Source organism: Grosmannia clavigera, assembly GCF_000143105.1.
Source record: "Grosmannia clavigera kw1407 unplaced genomic scaffold GCSC_156, whole genome shotgun sequence".
NCBI lineage: Eukaryota > Fungi > Ascomycota > Sordariomycetes > Ophiostomatales > Ophiostomataceae > Leptographium > Leptographium clavigerum.
The window spans coordinates 768,930-787,097 of record NW_014040784.1 but is presented as its reverse complement, the minus strand read 5'-3'; the positions used below and the strand labels follow the sequence as shown (position 1 = coordinate 787,097).

Below are 18,168 nucleotides of genomic sequence, written 5' to 3'. Positions count from 1 at the left end.
TTGCGCAATTGTCGAGGGGCGAAACGAGGAGCGCTGTAGGAGTTTCCAGACGCCGAAAAGGCATCAGCGCGGCGACAGCATGGGGAGCTGTTTATTTGCCGCAGCTGGCGCAAGAGCCTAAGGGACGAGTTAGAGAAACATAGTATTGAAGCAGGACTGAGGGAGAGAAGACATACAGCCAGAGCCGCAGTTGCAGGTGGAAGTGGAGGAGCAGCCGCACTCGCCCTTCATTTTGTCGGTTGGTAGATGGGTTGGGAGTTAACTCGCGTGAGAGAGAATGGTGGGCAATTGATTGCGAAGAGGCGTGGAGGACAGAGTAATGTTAGCAGGTGGGTGAAATGGTTGGTAGCTAGCTGGAGCGTGGAGATCCAAAGGAAGGAAAAGAGGTGAGAAAGACGGAAGTCTGCCTGGATTTATATAGAAAAGGAGGGGTATGTACTCTTTTCTCTGGTGGGGGGGATTCTCTGTTCGTTAGCGATCCGTATTAGCGCTTCTGTCAGAAGGCTCTTAGCGCGGATCAGCAGGCCGGGGCGTTCTCACGGGAGTCATAGTGGCCACGTCATGTGTGCGGTACAGCGAGGGCGTCTCGCCACCGCGGAGATGTCGCACACGTGCGAGTGCTTACGAAAATGCCTGCTTCCGTCTACGAGAACGAGCACGAGCACGAGAATGCACGTTTGAGCTCCGTCCTCGTACAGATCCGGGAAGGCGCTGGCAGCTTCGCCCGGCGAGTCAGCCGACCAATCAGAGCATGGCATCGCCACAGCGGGGTTTTCTCCTGGTTCCAGCGGCTTCAGCGATAGCCTCTTGTGAACAATCGCCCGCACTCCGTTCCATCGACGCGCGCCGAGCTAAGCCGAGGCGCACGTCCGGACAGTCTACCCCACCTGCAGTGAGCAAGTTTCTGCTCGCTGACTCCTTGGGCATGACCACCCGGCCGATGCCATTGGCCGGCCGGCACAGAAAAGAGAGCTGTGATGCTGCAGCCGACAGATGCATCCGACAGACGCAGCCGACGAGAACAACCGGTCTGCAGAGAGGCGGCCTGCTCTCGCTGATTCGACCTTCCCCTTTGGTCGCCTCTCTGCCGGACCAGAAGACGGGTCGCCAGGGGCGACGTCCGCTGTTTCATCGCGAAACCGGTCGGACTCCTGGCCCGTCATGCCACCTGGACGTGCGTCTGGGCGGGGAGGGGAGGACAAGAGACAGCTGCTGCGCGCATCCTGTCTGTCTCGACGGCGATGGGACGACATCGTACGTCTGGTCATGCCAAAGCCTGCGGCTGAAACAGACATGAGTCTTCAGCGCTCGCTCGCCCCTCGATCACGCTGGAGGCTCGTCGGCGCCTCGTCTGCCGCCTGTGCCTATATGTGTAGCTCGGAGACGTCTGCGTCTGATCAGCCAGTGACAGACCGGCTGCTTACACCATACATTTTCCTGCATCGTCTCGTCCACCAGTGCTGACTTGTCTCACCATCGCTGCCGGCATGAGCTCTACCGGCCCACGTACCAACGGCAAGAGCCCGCCGTTCCGTGTCAACAGGATGCGGCCGGCTCGCGACCAAAACCAGAACCAGAACCAGGCCAGCGGCTCCATCGACGCCCGCATGACCGGCTCGTCCAGCGTGAACAACAACTCGTACGCTTACACAAACGTCCTCCCGTCGTCTCCTCCTGGCCGCTCCAACGGCCGGGCTCAGAGCCCTACCAACAGTGGCGATCGCTATGACTACTACCGTGACTATCGGCCGCAGAAACAGTCGCCAACGTCCGACTACGGAGACGACGGCAATGGGGGTGGCCGAAACGGCGGTAACAGAAGCAACGCTGGCTCTGGCAGCGACAGGGACAGAGACGGCAGAAACGCCAGCAACGACGGCAACACCCGCCCGTTTCAGCACCACGTCTCCTTCTCCTTCAACCTCGGCCCGACTGGTGATTACTATACCGATAACAGAAACGCCAACGGTGGCGGCCTTGCGGGAATGCCGGTGCAGATGCCGCTGTTTGGATCAGGGTTCCCCTTTGGTGGTGGCGGTGGCGGACAGCGTGGATTTGGCAGCTTCTCTCCGTTCCGGCCGTTTTAGACAAGGAGGATGGGACAGAGCGGCAGGCCAGCCAGTCAACCGTCCCGGGATTAGTAGAGATATGGTGACATGATGTACGATAGCGAAGCGTTGGACGAGATTCCCTCTTCACGGGAGATCTGTTGAAAGAAAGTCATGACATCCTAGTGCACTCGTTGTTCAAAGACGCAGGGTGTTTTCCAGATGATGTCACTGCTCGTCTTAAGGCTGTTGTGGCTTTGAACGTTTTCATTCACTGAAAATCTCCACTTACTCATTCTTTCACCCGCAGCTCTGCTTGCATAAGTTCCGAGTTGCCTCTGTCACTTCTTCTAGCCTCCTCCTCCAGCTATAAATTGTCGTCTTCTCCTCCCACTCCCTTCTTCTCTCCAAATTTGAGCCTCCTTTCAATAACCGGCAAAACAGGTACGAGACACTCAGAAACGCTTACAACTCTGGCATAGGAAGAGCTGTTGCTGGAGAAGATAGAGTCGAAGCAAGTTGATATGTAAGCATTGCTTCCTCGTCTTCATTCCGTTGAAAGCTACTAATGCTGTGGCAGGCCTTACTAGCAAGGCGCTGGCATGCTCACGTTGCTTGCGAACTCTTGGGGGATAGAAACGACGAGGTCGGCTTGATCAATGGGTCCAAGCAGCCTTTCTATCCCCTTTGCCGTTTTTTGCCTTCTCTGCATTTCCCTTTCCTATCGTTCCTGCGTTCTGATACTTTGTCCTCGCCTCTACCACCGTCCGCGACATGCCTCGAAACGGTGTCCATGGCTTCTTTGGCGCAGGCTTCCGGTCTTCATGGAACGCACTTGATAGTGTCGACAACCGCATAGAGGACGACGATCCTCTATGCCTCCCATACGCCACACAACGACTGGAAGCGAGCATACATGGCTACTTTGTATTGTCATACCCCCTGCACCATAGTGCAAAAGTAGGGATCCCGTACCTTACAGCATAGTAGGCAGGGTTATATATGACCTTCTGGTTTCAACTACACGTAATTACTGGGACAAAAGGGTTGCTGTAAGCACCAACTATTCACTAACAGACGTCCAATCGTCGACAATCAATTATCGGAGATCGTGAAGCAACAATCTTTTTCGAAGAGAAATCAGCGAGGAAAGACCTACCCTCGCCTCGTGAAGAAGGCATGAATACTTGCCGGCCCATAGCTAGGATGATCAAAGCCCGTCTACAGGATCATGCATCTGTACTGGAGTGCACATGCCTGGGATCTATATCTTTGCAGCTAAGTGCTGAAGACTGCATACTCAGTTCTCAGTCACGAACCGACGGAAATTGAGCCGAGGGCATGTTGATAGGCTCTTCGTGCTTTGGCTGCACTCGAACCTGGCTTTGCAGTGCACCCAAAAGGTGCGCTATGTAGCTATTTCTTTCTCGGTACAGAGTCCACTATGCGAATCATCAGCGCACCGCCTTCTGCTGTAATATAGCCTTTTTCGACATATCTAAATTTAGAACTGGAGTCTTGCAGCCCTTCATTCTAAGATGTATATAATATGCAGCTTTTACATTCTATATTTCTGGGTGAGATTATCCTCTCGTGCCTTCCTCCTTTTTCGTCTCCCTATAAAACGAGATCAACTGTCGGTGCCATTGTCCTCCTACGTCGTCTTGCCCATGACGTCCTGCCCACAAACGCTAAGGTGGTGTAGCTCACTCCGTACTATACACTTATGCAGTACCCTAGTTTTCTCCGAGATCTACCTCGGCGCAGTTGTGTCTGACAAGAGACCTGGATTCTCCTCTTTGAACGCCAGCTTCGCAGTGAGTCCACTTATTTACTGCATATGACGTTATATTTCTCGTAAACACGGCTGCTTATAGTTACGTGTAGATTGTCATTTCACTCATTAAACTAGCTTTGAGAGGAAGGAGGAGTTCTGATCTGTACAGTACTCGTATATATCCGTACTGATGTTGTATCTCGACCCTCTCACCTACCTCTTCCGGCACGGCCCTTGTGCACTATATGGTAGGAACAGTGAAGATCTGATGCTGTAGGTCGTATCGCATATGTATGAGTGCGGAGTAGATAACGAAAAGAAAAATTCCGAATAAATCATGCTGGGTTTATGAGTTATCGCAGACAGCTCGTATTGAAAATTTTACGGCGGATCACGGAGTACGAAAGAGTGTAGGAATGCAGAATTGAACGTAAGATACAACAGGATGTAACTGTGCCCTTCGGCTCTGCAACGACACGGAGACAGCCATCGCTGCCTTCACTCTTCCGCCCAGAGGGTCTTATCATTGTCGTAGCCGGCAGCCTGCGCAAAGTAGTAGCCCCTCTGGTTCGTGACCAGTCGTCGCCCACCTGGTAAAAGTCGTTCATGCCCATACTGACGGCCATGGCACGCTCGGGTGGCACATACGAGAAGAGACTGCAGCCGAGGACGACGATACCGCTGGAGCCAGGAAGGCGGTACATGTCACGGTCGAGCACCACGAACTCCCCCAACGCAGCATCGCCAGCGACGCGTCGCACCTTGACGCCCTCTTCCAGCGATCGCAGGATGGCGAGGGTTCGGGGCCAGGTCGAATGATAGGCCTCGTGGTTTCCAGGGACAAGCAGCACGGCCTGGAACTGGCGTAGCTGCCGGTCGAGAAAAGCGGCCATGTCGGCCTGGTGTGGCTCGGCGTTGCCAATGTCGGCCAGCAAGGCCAGGACAGGTACTCGGGGCAGAATCTAGAACATGTCGTAGGCCTTGGGGGCCTCCAGATGCAGGTCGGACACGATCTGGACAGCCATGGTGACAGTATGTTTGAAGCCTGCCGTGAAGGACACGGGAGCCTAAGTGACGATCTGTGGCCCCACCGAGATTTGGACCGCCAATGGGACTTTGCAAAAAGCAAAAAAATGAATTGATTTCATCCAGGCTCGAACTGGAGACCTTCAGTGTGTTAGACTGACGTGATAACCAACTACACCATGAAACCATGTGACTTAACAAAAGCACCGCTAGTAAATATCATTAGCTGAGTGATTATGAGCGCACACGTGACTAGACAGTACCATCAATTGCGATGTATCTACGTCTTTCTCTTAACCGGCGTATCACTCATGCTTTTGTTTGCGGCTCTTATCTTCATCGCTCAGTCTTGTGGCTTATGTGCATGTATGCTATGTACGCTATTACAAAAGGTCCATTCCTTTCTCAACTATACAGTTCCCGTCTTTCCAATACTAGTCTATCACCAGTCTTTATCGTACACATCTGCAAGGGCTACTGCGGAACGCGCTCGAACCAGCGCTGAAACTCGGAGGTGAAGAAGTGGCCGAGCTCAAGCTCGTCCTCGAGCCCGGACGAAGTTTGGGCGAAGAGCGGGATAGGGGTGAAGAGGTCGGACGAGTGAGAGTGGGCGTGCTCGTTCTCGTGGCCATCGGGGGCGGCGTCCATGGAGGCAACCAGTCCAGCGAGCAGAGCGGTCTGGGGGGACGAGGCAGAGCCCCAGCTGTGGACGAGTCCGACGAGCTGGCGGAGGTAGTCGACGCAGCGATCGACGATGGTGTTGCCGGCGTCGAGGCAGACGAGCGCGTCGATGGCCTTGGCAAGGAAGCGGGCGCCGCGATCTGTGCGGTCTGTGCGATCGGGGCGATCCGGCCGATCGGAGCGCAGGGTCGGGTCGACGGAGGGGTCGTCCTCGGGCAGCAGGAGGCTACCAAAGACGGCGAGCGCGGCGTTGAAGGTATAGTAGAGGGTGAACCACCAGGCGCCGGTGAGGCGACGACCGAGGCCGGCAGGCCGGGTGAAGATGAGATGGATCAGGTCGATGATGTCCTCGGCGACACGGACGCAGGTCAGGTTGAAGCTCATCTGCATGTGGTGGCCGGGACGGCGGGAGCGGGCAGACGGAGCCGCGGCGCCACGGGCGACAGCACTCAGCGAGTTCGTCAGCATGGGGCGGTGCAGAAGCAGCTGCAGGTTGAGGTGGCGCAGCGTGAGGATGACGCGGAAGCGCAGGATGACGGGGTCATCGATGGGATCGGACGCAGGGGAGGGTGTGGTCGGGTTGGCGGCAGGGATGGTTTCCCGTCGGTCAGCCAGATCGGCCAGATCGGCCGGCGAGACGAGGGCCAGCAGAGGAGGGAGGGCAGCTTGCCAATCGCCCAATTCCTGCTCGAGATGGAAGATCTGGGTGATGGTGACGGTCTCGGATGGGGCAGAATCGCAGCCGAGGTTATGGCCGTAGAGGGTGGCCATGACCTTCCAGAGGATGCGATAGAGGAGGCTGGGGATCGTTAGTGAGGAGACGAGAGCGGACAGAGGAGCATAGACGTACATAGTCGCATTATAAAAAGCGGTGCTCGTGCGGCTAAGCTCATCGGCAGCACCGCCACGCCAGGCCAACGAGACGGGCAGGTCGAGTCGGACGTATTCGTCCGGGATGGCGGCCGGACGGCCAAAGGTCATGCTGAGGCTGCGGTCGAGCAGGACGCAGCCGAACCAGGTGCGGGTGCGGGTCTGCTGCTCGATGGGCGGCAGCTTGGCCATGGCATCACGTGAGTGCAGGCCGATGGAGAGGGCAGCCTTGACGGCGAGGCCGTGGGTGGTCCATGTCTGGACGGATTTTTGGGTGCTCTGGAGGTATTGGCTGGTGAGCAGGAGGTACTGGACCGTCTCGAGCGTGGTGCCGCGCATAGTCTGGGTCTTGCAGAGTTCGCGGGCACGATCACAAAAGAGGTCCGCTCTGCTGGCCTCGCTTCGCTCGTGTGTGTTGGCTTGGTTGGTCTCACTTCGTGCGGCATCGCCTCGCTCGGCTCCGGCCGTCCGTACGGCCATGGCGAGGACCATGTTGAGCAGGCCGAGCCAGGTGCGCCGCACGTTGGCCCGGAAGCCGGTCTGGCGCATGCTCTCGTACGTCTCCAGGAAGCTCTGCTCGTGGATGTAGGGGAAGAGCAGGCCAGTATTGGCAAAATAGGCCCGGATTAGCGCCTGCGTCTCGCCGTCGGGCGGCAATACGTTGGTCCGCATGGCTGCCGGATCCGGAGCCGCCTGCAGCGCCAGGTTGTGCGCCTGTGACTGCGACACATTGATCAGGCCAGACTCGTACGGACCTGCACGTGACGAGGACACAGTTCCTGCGATGGGCGACAGCACCACGTCCGGCACCGTCTTGTGTGCCATCGCCCGGAAGATGTGTCGCATAAAGGCAATGTTGGACGACGGCCCGAAGAAGCCGCAGTCCTGCTCGTCCACAAACGAGACGGCCATCCCGTCCGTCATGCTCTGGTCCGCCGCCGCGTCCTGGATCCCATCCACGTCCACGACGATCCCGTTGGCCGCATGGCCGATGCCCGGTCGCAGGGCCGACGACGACGACGATGACGGACCGGCCGTCTCGACCACGGCCAGCCGCTCGTCATGCACCTTGAGCGACTGCTCCACCCGGCGGACCCGGTCCTCGAGGGCGGCAAAGAGGCTGGAGGTCAGTGGCTGGAGGCAAGCAGAGATCGACCTGCAAGAAACTCACTCTTTTGGCACCACCAGATTCGCTGACGTGTCGGGCAGCTCGTAGATGCACTCAAAGCCCAGTCGCTGACAGGGCTCGCAGCGCGGCCGTACACCATCACACTGCCATGTCAGCACGGTCAGCTCGGTCAGAACAAGACACGTCAGCACCGGTCAGACGCACCCTCGATTTTCGGATCCGACAGGCCGAACAGGCCAGGGCTATGCGTCGTCGCTTGGCTGCCGGTGTCGGCGCATCCGCGCTCTCCGACAGGTCGATGCTCCGGGCTGTCGCGGCCGTCGTACCGGTCACAGAGCTGTCGCAGTCCTGGGCCATCGGGATTCGATGCGGTTGCGCTTGGGGGACGCTGGAGCCGGGGAACCGTTGGGAACGGAACGCGACCGAATAAATAGGGGTTCCCCACACTCTCCCCCACAAACTGCCGTGCCCACTGGAGAGGGGGTGTGCCAGCTGACGCTCAGTGGACTTGTGGGGCTCTGTTAGGCGCTGAGCTAGTGGACAAACAGTGGAGGCCCTGTGGACCTGCAGTGGGACGAGCGGATCGGCAGTGGTCGGCAGAGCTCAGTCGGGGCAACTTCGGGTCGTTTCCGCTGAGGCGACGGACATGATACACGGTATAACTGGTATAACTGCGTGTCTGGTCGACCGGCTTTATCCCGTTCTAGACGACCATCTCGACACCCGTGATCTCGATACCCGTGACCTCACCACCCATCTTACTTTACCACAAGCACAATGAAGGTCGCCTGGGAACGGCTTATCCGGTTCGTCGCCACCGACGGCCGCACGCTCTACGGTGAGCCCATCATGCCCAAGGCCGACTTTGACCTGGGCGACACGACCGCCGAGACCGGCCTCACGGCCAAGGTCCTGGAGGGCAGCGACATCTACGACACCACCGGCAAGACGCGTGTGACTGACGAGGTCGTCACCGTGAAGAAGCTGTTGGGGCCGCTGACTCCGGCCGACGTGCCTACGTTGCGTTGTGTAGGGTTGAACTATGCGACACACAGTGAGTTTTTTTTTTTCTGTTTTTCTTTTTCTTTTTCTGTTTTTCTTTGTTTTTTTTTGTTTTTTTCCTTCTTCTTTCTTTTTTTTCTTTCTTCTTCTTTCTTCTTTCCCCCCGCTGACCAACAGTTCGCGAGGCCGGCCGCAAGCAGCCTCCCTTCCCGTCCATCTTCTTCAAGCCACCTCCGACGGTCGCCGACCACGGCGCCGATGTGGTCGTTCCGCGCATCGCCCAAGATGACCAGGCCGACTACGAGGGCGAGCTGGTCGTCGTGCTGGGCCGTGACGCCAAGGACGTCGCCGAAGCGGATGCCCTTGACTACATCGCTGCCTACACGGCCGGCAACGACATCTCGTCGCGCAAGTGGCAGCGGGATCCCGCTCGTGCTGGCGGTGTTCCCCAATGGGGTTTCTCCAAGGGCTTCGACACGTATGCGCCTCTGGGGCCAGTACTCGTGGCCAGCGGCCTCGTCGGCGACCCGTCCACGCTCCAGCTCAAGACCATCGTTGACGGCGAGCTCCGCCAGAGCGCTGGCCTCGATGACCTCGTCTTCTCTGTTCCCCGCCTGATCGCTCACCTCTCGTCGGGCACCACCCTCCAGAAAGGCAGCATCATCATGACCGGCACCCCCGGCGGCGTCGGCGCCGGTCTCACCCCGCCACGCTACCTCGTGCCCGGCACCAAGATGGCTATCAACATTTCCAAGATCGGTACCCTCCGGAACGGCGTCGTCTTTGCGTGAGCAGGTTCATAGAAATAGAATCCAATTTTAGTATACGTGTCACGTGATACTATAAAGCAGTGACGCTACTAGGAGACTTGTACTTGTAATGAGTACTTACTTGATTATCGTTCGTCTCTTCCTCTAGAGTTTCTTGTCTCATCTCTTTCCTCAACTCGATCCTCTTGTCTAGCTCTGTACCTCCATACTCGCTCTTCAATCTTCCTCATGCCAGCCATATCAGATCCAATAACGCTTTATTGCTTTTTCGCTAGCTTTATGCACATACAATCACAAAAATCACATCATCCACATAAACCCACACCCACTACTTCCTTGCCTTCCACCGCTCCCGTGCCTCTGCCTCGGCGTCGTAACCGTACGCCCACACCTGCGTGACTGGGTCGCTCCACTGATTCGTGCTCTCGAGAAAGGGACGGCCCTCGACCTCTGCGCGTGAGCCACGGTCACGTGCCTCCTGTTCAGGTCCATCAGCAAAATGCCAGAGGCGGCCATTGACGAGGCTGGCGGTCTGCATGCCGCCGCTGCGCTGCATGCGTTCCTGCTCGAAGACGGCGAGGGCATCGGGCAGCTGATCACGGGAGGGTACGAGCGAGAGCACCTCGGCGAGGGCAGCACCGTCCTCGACAGCCATGGCGGCACCCTGCGACATGTAGGGCACCATGGCGTGGGCAGCATCGCCGAGAAGGACGAGGCGGCGACTAGGGGCAATCCAGGTAGGCAGGCGGGCGCCGCTCATCAGCGGCCACTTGATGGTGCTCTCGATCATGGCGATGACCTTGTTGAGGCGCGGGTCCCAGCCGGCAAACTGGCCGCGCATCTCGGCGACCGCGTCGGCCGGCGTCCACGAGGCCGGGTCGCTGTGGTCGACGTGCGAGAGCACCATGTTGAACGAGTTGCCGCCGGCGATGCTGTACGTCATCACGTGGCGATCGGGACCGATCCAGATGTTGATGCCCGGCTTCTCCAGCAGCCAGGCCGTGTCGGCGTCGGCCTGGATCTTGGCCGTGTCCACGACCGCCCGGTAGACGGCAAAGCCGGTCTTGTTGGCCAGCCGGTCGGTGCCACCCAGGACGACCGGCCGCGCCAGTGACTTGACGCCGTCGGCGCCGACGACCAGGTCAGCTGCAAAGGTCCGGCCGTCAGCCGTCGTCACTGCCGGCGCGGCCTCATCGTACGCCACCACACGGCTGTCCGTCAGGATCTGCACGCCGTGCTGCTCGGCCAGGCGACAGAGCGCACTGTGGAAGTCGGCGCGGTGGATCACCAGGTAGGGTGCGCCGTAGGCGTCGGGGAAGTCGGGCACCAGGCGCGTGTAGCCGATCGGGTCGCCATTCTGCCAGCGCCGGAACGTCATGCTGTCTGGTTCCACCACGCGGCCTTTGAAATACGGCCCGATGCCCCAGGACAGCAGCAGGCGCGCCGAGTTGGGCGGGATCTGGATCCCGGCTCCGACTTCGCCCAGCGCCGGCGCCTGCTCCAGGATGGTCACCGTGTGGCCACGACGGGCCAGCGCCACCGCTGTCGCTAGGCCACCGAGACCGGCACCGACGATGACCACGTTGAGCGGAACCAGCGCTCGGGACGCGAGCTGGCCATCTTGGTCGGCCGTCTTCTGGAGGCGCTCGAGCAGGCGGACCGATCGGGACGGATATCTGATGGGCTGTGTTGTTTAGTAGAGGTAGGGGAGCAAACACGACGGATGTCGAGTTGTATTGCAAAACACACTCAAACACTCACCTGGTCGGCTAGACGCAGCCCGTTCAACGTGGCTAATTCTTCGTTCCGCATCGTGTCTATGCAAATGAGTTCAGCTCTGCCTTTGTTCGCTTCCCCTCCTTCAGTCTACATGGCCGCCTCTTTAAGCGTCTGCAGCCTCTTGTAAGCCATGCGGAAGACAGATGAGTAAGCGATTCGGCAGCTTCCCGACATGTCCCCGAGTCTCCGCTTCCCCGCTTCTCCTCATTCTCCGCAGCGTCGTAACGATGGATCAGCGGTTCGTTCAGTCGTCCCGGCTGACGGGGAAACGTCGGAAGAGGCCGAAGAATGGACGGCAGCATCCTCATCCTGACGTCAAGCTGGTCGAGATGTGTGATTATATGAATCCGTGTCAAAGGCAATTCGACCATAGATCTCAGCTCAGTCGACCCCACGCATACATTGCAAAGCCGATTTTCAGTCCCATCTAAACCACTTCTCCAGCAAGTCCTCCTCCACGCACACAATGGCAGTCACGGACGCGCCGATCAACCCCGAGACGATCACGGACGCGGTCGAGCTCGTCAATGCGCTCAAGGTCACCAACACGGAGCCGCTGTGGGCGCAGATGACGCGGCTGAACCCACCGGCGCCGAACCCGCGCACGGTGCCGCACCTGTGGTCATACGAGCAGGTCCGGCCGTATCTTCTCCGGGCAGGCGCGCTCATCACGGAGAAGCAGGCCGAGCGCCGGGTCTTGATGCTGATCAACCCGGCCCGCGAGGCCCCCTTCACGACCGACACGCTCTATGCCGGCCTGCAGCTGGTCCAGCCGCGCGAGACGGCCCCGGCCCATCGCCACACAGCCTTTGCCTGTCGCTTCATCATCGAAGGCCGCGGTGGCTTCACCGCCGTTCACGGCCAGCGCATTCCCATGAAACCGCGCGACGTCATCGTCACCCCGACCTGGAACTGGCACGACCACGGCAAGAAGGGCGCCGACGAAGACGGCGGCGACGATCAGCCCGTCATCTGGCTCGACGGCCTCGATCTGCCCAACTTTGTCCACTTCCCCGTCCACTTTGTCGAACACTATGCGGCCGCGCGCTATCCTGCCGAGGAGGCCGACGACTCGCCCATCGTCTTTCACTGGGACGCCATGGAGGCCCGTCTGGCTGCCCAGCCCGGCGTCTGGGCTTCGCAGCCATACCTTAAGAAGGATGGCCGAGAGAGTGAGTCCCCTCCCTGTGCTGGTCCCGTTCGTTCCGTCGTTGGTACCTGTTCCTAAACTCTGCTTAGTCAGCCGTATCATCGGCGCCTCCGCTGAGAAGCTCCATGCCGGTAACGCCTCGCCGCCCGTCCGTGAGACCGCCTCGTCCGTCTACCACATTATCCAGGGCACCGGCCACAGCACCGTCGGCGACACTATCCTCACCTGGAAGCAGGGCGACACCTTTGCCGTCCCGGCCTGGCACCGCTACCAGCACTTTGCCGACAGTGCCGGCGACGTCTTCCTGTACCGCTTCGACGACAAGCCCATGCTCAACGCCCTGGGCTTCTACCGTGTCGAGGGCGGCGACGTCGAGATGCTGGTGTCGGACTAAGGGAGTTCAAAGAGGACAGAGAAACCAACAAAGTATGAATAGATTGTATTTGCTGCTAGCTTCCACATCCAAAAACAAATCACTCAACCGTGGCCATGTGCTTAATCCATGCACGTTGTATACGCCTCACCACACTCTTATCTACGGAGAGGGATCGTAGCGAGGTGGAGGTACTCCATAGCAACCGTTATCTCTCTACGAATCATCCTGGTTCACGGCGTACTCCGTCAGTCAACACTACTTCTGCACCCCTGGAAACCAATGCCTGCCGAGATAACATGGCCGTTAGCCGGCAGCTTAGCCGCAGTCTAGCCTTGTTCGTGCAAACCCGCTCTAATTTAGCGTCTAGCTATAAGCTGTGAGATAGGATAGCAGTGTTGGGAGCTCTTATAAGGAGCTCTTCGAGAATCTGTCGTTCTGTCCCAGCAGGCCCTCTTCTCCTCAGACTCTTGGTTCTTCCTCTCGCCCCGACCATGCGTTTCCTCTCGTCCCTGCTTCTGGGCGTCTCGGCCGTCTCGGCTGCCGTCACTGCCCGCCACTCAGCTCCGGCCACAGTGCCGACAGTGACGGTCAAGAACGGCTCGTACTACGGGCTCAGCCTACCGCACTACAGCCAGGAGCTCTTTTTGGGCGTGCCGTTTGCGCAGCCGCCCGTCGGCGATCTGCGCTTTCGCGTGCCCCAGCCGCTTAACAGCACGTGGACCGGCACCCGCAACGCCACCGCGTATGGGCCCAGCTGCATCGGCTACGGCAGCGATGACTGGGTTCTGGGCAACGTCCTGTCAGAGGACTGTCTGACGCTGAACGTGGTGCGGCCGCGCGCAACCACAGCGACAAGAGCAGAAGAGCTGCTGCCGGTCGCGCTCTGGATCTATGGCGGCGCCTTTGCCGAGGGCGGCAGCCGGGACCCGCGCTACAACCTGACCTTTATCGTGCAGCAGTCGGTCGAGCTGGGCGCGCCCATGCTGGCGGTCAGCATCAACTACCGCGTCGCCCAATGGGGCTTTATGTACGGCCGCGAGCTTGCTGCCGAGGGCTCCAACAACATGGGTCTCCGCGATCAGCGCCAGGCGCTGCGCTGGGTCCAGGAGAACATCGCGGCCTTTGGTGGCGATCCGGCTCGCGTGACCATCTGGGGTGAAAGTGCCGGGGCCGACAGCGTCGGCATCCAGCTGATTGCCTACGGCGGCCGCGATGACGGTCTGTTCCGCGGTGCCATCGGCGAGTCCGGCCTCCCTGTCGGCTGGTCGCCTCGGCCAACCACCTCCGACTGGCAGTCGGCCTACGACGCCTACATAAATGCTACCGGCTGCAGCGCTGCTGTCGACTCGCTCGCCTGTCTGCGTGCTGTCCCTGCTGCCACCCTGTCGGCCGTCTTCAACAGCACTATCTCTAGGCCGGCCTTTGAGCCCGTTACCGACGGCGACTTTCTCACACAGTCCGGCACTACGGCCTTGCGTCGTGGAGACTTCGTCAAGGTGCCCTACCTCGTTGGTGCCAACTTTGACGAGGGCGGCTCGCTCGCTACTCGCGGCATCAACTCTACTAACGACTTCCTCGCCCTTGTCCGTACAAAGGGCCCCGACAACGCCACCGCCCTTACCATCGCCGCCCTCTATCCTGATATTCCCGCCATCGGAATCCCCGCTACACTGCATGGCCGCCCGCCTGCCAGCGATCTCGCCACCTACGGCTACCAGTGGAAGCGCAGCGCTGCCTACGCTGGCGACCTGCTCCTCCATGCCAGCCGCCGTCTCACTAGCCAGAGCTGGGCCCAGAACAACGCTAGCCTCTGGTCCTATCACTTCAACGTGCTCGTCAACGGCGTCAGCCCCCTGCAGGGTTCCGTTCACTTCCAGGAGGTCGTCTTCGTCTTTGCCAACACCCAGGGCCTCGGCTACGAAAACGTCAACTCCGTCAACCCCTTTGCCGGCAAGCCGCAGTCCTACTTTGACCTGGCTCGGACCATGTCGCGCATGTGGGTCAGCTTCGTGACTCACCAGGATCCGAATGCTTTGAAAGGTAAGATGCCCGGTGTTGCTGCTGCACTTCGTGCTCCGTCTGTTTTTTATGCTGACTCAGCAGTCTCCTCCGTTCAATGGCCTCGCTATTCGCTGGACAATGCAGCCAACATTGTCTTTGACGCCAATGTTACTGATCTGGCCTATATCCAGCCGGACACCTATCGCGCCGAGGGAATTGCCTACATCGGATCTATCCTCGATACTGTGTATGGGCGCTAAAACCCTGTTGCGTGTTGTACTAGAACTTGTATAAAAGCTTGTATATAGGAATGTTGAAGTAAAGCACGGTGCCGATGCCCTTCTCGAACTTAATTGCACACGCAGAGTTCTCAACTGATCAGTCTTCCGGATTGCACTACAGCATGGTCATGCTCTATTCACAAGATAGTGCCGCTTACACAGAAGCGTAATAAATACAACCCAAGCCCTCATCCCCCAACAGTAGAGTCCACAACTTCTTCTCCCCTCTTCGCCTACAAAATACCAGATGTTGCACCGGAAACACCACTCACGACAGGGTCGAGCACGTCGGTCTCGGCGTCGCCCGCAACTTCGCCGACCCCTTTCAGTAAGCCGCCGGTAGCAGACTCGGCTGTGCCTACAACCGAGCCTACAACCCCGGTCAGACCACCGAGCAACGGCGAGAGGACATCGCCGCCGGAGGTTGCAGCAGCCGTGGTGGTCGCTGGCGCGGCAGTCGTTGCATCGGCCCGCTTTTCAATAGGGTGAGACAGTGCGACGGCAGCAAAGCTGGCAAGAATGACAAAGTTGAACTTCATTTTGGCTGTTTTGCGTTTTTGTTATTGTTCCTGTGGGAGGTCGTTTGTTTGATGAGATGGTCGAGGACAGTATGAAAGTCTTGAATTGGGAAGTCCGAAAAGTTATAAATGCACAGTCCAGCTGTGGAGAATGGAAGAACACTTGTATACAAGATGCAAAGGTTGAAAGGAATAAGACAGAAGAGAGAAACACACCAACAAAGGAAAGAAGAAGCAGATATATATACAACTGGATCACCAGCTTGATTTGGGGATCGTCGTTGCCCCTTCCTTTGCTTCTTGATGCATGCCCCGTGGAAAGCGTGGGTCTTGCCGTCTATGTTTGAGGTTCGCATGTTTCCGACAGTTCAGCTTGGTTGACCGTCATTGCGTCGCTGCTTCATTTGCCGACCCTCTTTTCCGCCCAATCCCTCCAGCATCAAAGTCTGGTTCGTTTTAGTTGTCCGGCAGATCGTTATAATAGTGGATGCTTTTGTGGGAACGACGTACGATGCACCAAATCAGGTTTAAAGCATACATAAGCATCGAGCACCTCTACGATGTACAAAGTACTCCGGTCACAAACGACTGATGACATCATTTGCATAGCGCATAAAATTGTCATTCTTCACACCTATATACACTGCCAGGCCGATAACAGTCTGCCGTCGAAACAAGAATACTCGCGCACATGTACGTCATCGTGCTTGGTGCACGTCTCGGCTCGACCATCTATGCCTCCAGCTCCCGCGCATCGACCCAGTTGCCGTGCAGGCCGGCGCGCAGACGCATGTTGAGGCGCACGATTGCCTGGGCCTTGGAGAAGTTCCGGGTGTCGACGACGTGCAGCTCGCTCGACTGGGTGGCGTAGTTGTTGACGAGCACGATGACGAAGCCGTCACCCTCGGGCGCGTCGTCGGATCGCGGCACGAAGATGGGCTCTTGTACCATGTGCGTGCGGCCAGGTGAGTACGTCTCGTACAGGCCGGTCTCATGGTCCAGGTGGCCGATGCAGTTGTACAGCGGGTGGCCGCCGCCGAGCACCGGCATGATGGCCGCAAAGTCGGTGCCGGCCGACGGCACCATGACATCGAAGAAGCTGTGGCGGTGACGCTGGGTGCCGACCCGGTCGTCGATGCGCGGGAACTCCATGTCGCAGTCCTGGATCACCTCCGGCTCCGGCAGGTCCAGGTTGTCCGTCTTGGGGTCGAACGTGAACCGTACGTAGCGCGCGTGGATGTCTTGCGGTGCCGGCGCGTTGCCCTGAGCGTCGGGCCACCAGAAGAAGACGTTCTTGTCCGTCAGCGGGAGGTCGAAGACGATCTCGCCCGCCTCATTCTCGTACGCGTTGGTCGTGTGGCCTGGGAAGGCGTTGGGTGCGCGGAACCACTGTGGGGTTAGCGGGGAAGAAAGAAAAAAGAAAAAAGAAAAAAGAAGAAGGAAAAAAAAAAAGCTTCTCACCTTGACATCCGCACCCGTCGCACCATAACGCGGGAGCACGCCGAGGTAAAAGGGCACGTTGGAGTCCCACCGCCAGTGCTCGCCGCCCTTCTTCATCTCTTCGAGGTCGCAGACCTGCGGGATGATGGGAAAGAGGACCTGTCTGGTTAGCCCATGGACAGCCATGACAAGAAAGACCAACCACCAAAGACCGACCCAGTTCTTCGTCACGGCAAAGTCGTGGATCATGGCCACGACCGGCGCCACCAGCCAGACAATCTGGGTGACCTTGCCGTCTGGGCTGACGTTGGTGTAGCAGACGTCGGGCGTGCCGTCGCCACGGGCCTCGTAGCCGAACCCGATCATCTCCTTGGTCGTCGGGTCGACCTTGGGATGGGCCGTGTACGTCAGGCTGGGCATCTGGCCGTCAAAGTCGTGCAGGCCAATGGTCTCGAGCGTGATCGGATCCATGGCATACGGCAGCGCATCCTCCTTGATGGCCAGCAGCATCTTGTTAAAGTAAAAGATGTTGGTGTTGGCCGTCGTGCGGATCTTGAAGTCGACCGCATCCGTGTACTTGTTGCGGTACTTGCCTGCGAGCCCAGTTAGACCGACACGTGGCCGCCATGGGCACCGTCACTCACCCAGAAGCGTCCGCTTGGCCTCCCGCTCGCGCACAAACTTTTCCGTGCGCACATAGCGCTGCTTAAAGTCGACTGCTCCGTGGTGGAATTTGAAGGCGCTGACGTTGCCGTCGCCGTTGAACCACTGTCACCGTCAGCAAGGACAAGGACAGGGACCAACACCAACACACGTACCGGGTCGTCCAGGATGTACGGCGGAAACTGCGGGTCGGGCATGACCCGGTAAAAGGTGCCGTTGATCTCGGGCGGCAGCGTGCCCTCAATCTCCAGATTGCCGACCTCACCCTCGAACCGGCATGGCTTCATGAAGCCGGAAAATTGGGGCTGCTGGGGGTATGCCGTGCTGACGGCCGGCATGCTGCCGCGAAAGTGTCCCGCCATCGTGTCGGTGTGATAGGGTAGGATGCAAAGAGGAGATCGCGTGCTTCAGCGCTAAAATGGCCGCTCAGTAATTCGGCCTTTTTCCTTGGCTCTTTGCAGCTGGCCAGATCCTCAGAAAGCGCCTTCTCCGTGCCGCTTTAAGACCTTTTCTATTGACGGCAGCCTCCCGTAGTTCCGTACTGCCGCCGGGGCTGTCGGATTATCCCTCGGCATTTGCAGGACGAACGCATGAGGCAGATGGAGTACTTCTGCCACATTATCCCGCATACGTGTACTCGCCTCCACAAAGTAGAAA

The 18,168-nt window shown here is 58.5% G+C and overlaps 7 protein-coding genes across 7 annotated transcripts; 4 read left to right on the top strand and 3 right to left on the bottom strand.

The window, feature by feature from the left end:
- Window positions 1-993: 993 nt before the first annotated feature.
- On the top strand, window positions 994-2,087 carry CMQ_2197 (uncharacterized protein; the record flags this gene model as incomplete). Its single annotated transcript, XM_014316155.1, has 2 exons — window positions 994-1,372; window positions 1,459-2,087. The coding sequence occupies 2 exons, from the start codon at window positions 994-996 to the stop codon at window positions 2,085-2,087; spliced, it is 1,008 nt and encodes a 335-aa protein (XP_014171630.1).
- Window positions 2,088-4,323: 2,236 nt separating this feature from the next.
- CMQ_2278 (c6 zinc finger domain containing protein) lies at window positions 4,324-7,888 on the bottom strand (the record flags this gene model as incomplete). Its single annotated transcript, XM_014316236.1, has 6 exons — window positions 4,324-4,368; window positions 4,416-4,787; window positions 5,338-6,331; window positions 6,383-7,522; window positions 7,574-7,674; window positions 7,736-7,888. The coding sequence occupies 6 exons, from the start codon at window positions 7,886-7,888 to the stop codon at window positions 4,324-4,326; spliced, it is 2,805 nt and encodes a 934-aa protein (XP_014171711.1).
- A 420-nt stretch (window positions 7,889-8,308) lies between these two features.
- Window positions 8,309-9,324, top strand: CMQ_2098 (fumarylacetoacetate hydrolase family protein; the record flags this gene model as incomplete). The annotated part of the gene is made up of 2 exons (XM_014316056.1): window positions 8,309-8,555; window positions 8,711-9,324. The coding sequence occupies 2 exons, from the start codon at window positions 8,309-8,311 to the stop codon at window positions 9,322-9,324; spliced, it is 861 nt and encodes a 286-aa protein (XP_014171531.1).
- A 307-nt stretch (window positions 9,325-9,631) lies between these two features.
- On the bottom strand, window positions 9,632-11,115 carry CMQ_2370 (salicylate hydroxylase; the record flags this gene model as incomplete). The annotated part of the gene is made up of 2 exons (XM_014316328.1): window positions 9,632-10,987; window positions 11,065-11,115. 2 exons carry the CDS (start codon window positions 11,113-11,115, stop codon window positions 9,632-9,634), a joined length of 1,407 nt encoding a protein of 468 aa, XP_014171803.1.
- A 433-nt stretch (window positions 11,116-11,548) lies between these two features.
- Window positions 11,549-12,626, top strand: CMQ_2414 (gentisate-dioxygenase; the record flags this gene model as incomplete). The annotated part of the gene is made up of 2 exons (XM_014316372.1): window positions 11,549-12,254; window positions 12,322-12,626. 2 exons carry the CDS (start codon window positions 11,549-11,551, stop codon window positions 12,624-12,626), a joined length of 1,011 nt encoding a protein of 336 aa, XP_014171847.1.
- A 473-nt stretch (window positions 12,627-13,099) lies between these two features.
- CMQ_2077 (carboxylesterase family protein) lies at window positions 13,100-15,379 on the top strand (the record flags this gene model as incomplete). The annotated part of the gene is made up of 2 exons (XM_014316035.1): window positions 13,100-14,648; window positions 15,093-15,379. The coding sequence occupies 2 exons, from the start codon at window positions 13,100-13,102 to the stop codon at window positions 15,377-15,379; spliced, it is 1,836 nt and encodes a 611-aa protein (XP_014171510.1).
- A 761-nt stretch (window positions 15,380-16,140) lies between these two features.
- On the bottom strand, window positions 16,141-17,873 carry CMQ_2466 (carotenoid oxygenase; the record flags this gene model as incomplete). The annotated part of the gene is made up of 5 exons (XM_014316424.1): window positions 16,141-16,797; window positions 16,870-17,007; window positions 17,065-17,441; window positions 17,493-17,616; window positions 17,667-17,873. The coding sequence occupies 5 exons, from the start codon at window positions 17,871-17,873 to the stop codon at window positions 16,141-16,143; spliced, it is 1,503 nt and encodes a 500-aa protein (XP_014171899.1).
- Window positions 17,874-18,168: the final 295 nt, after the last annotated feature.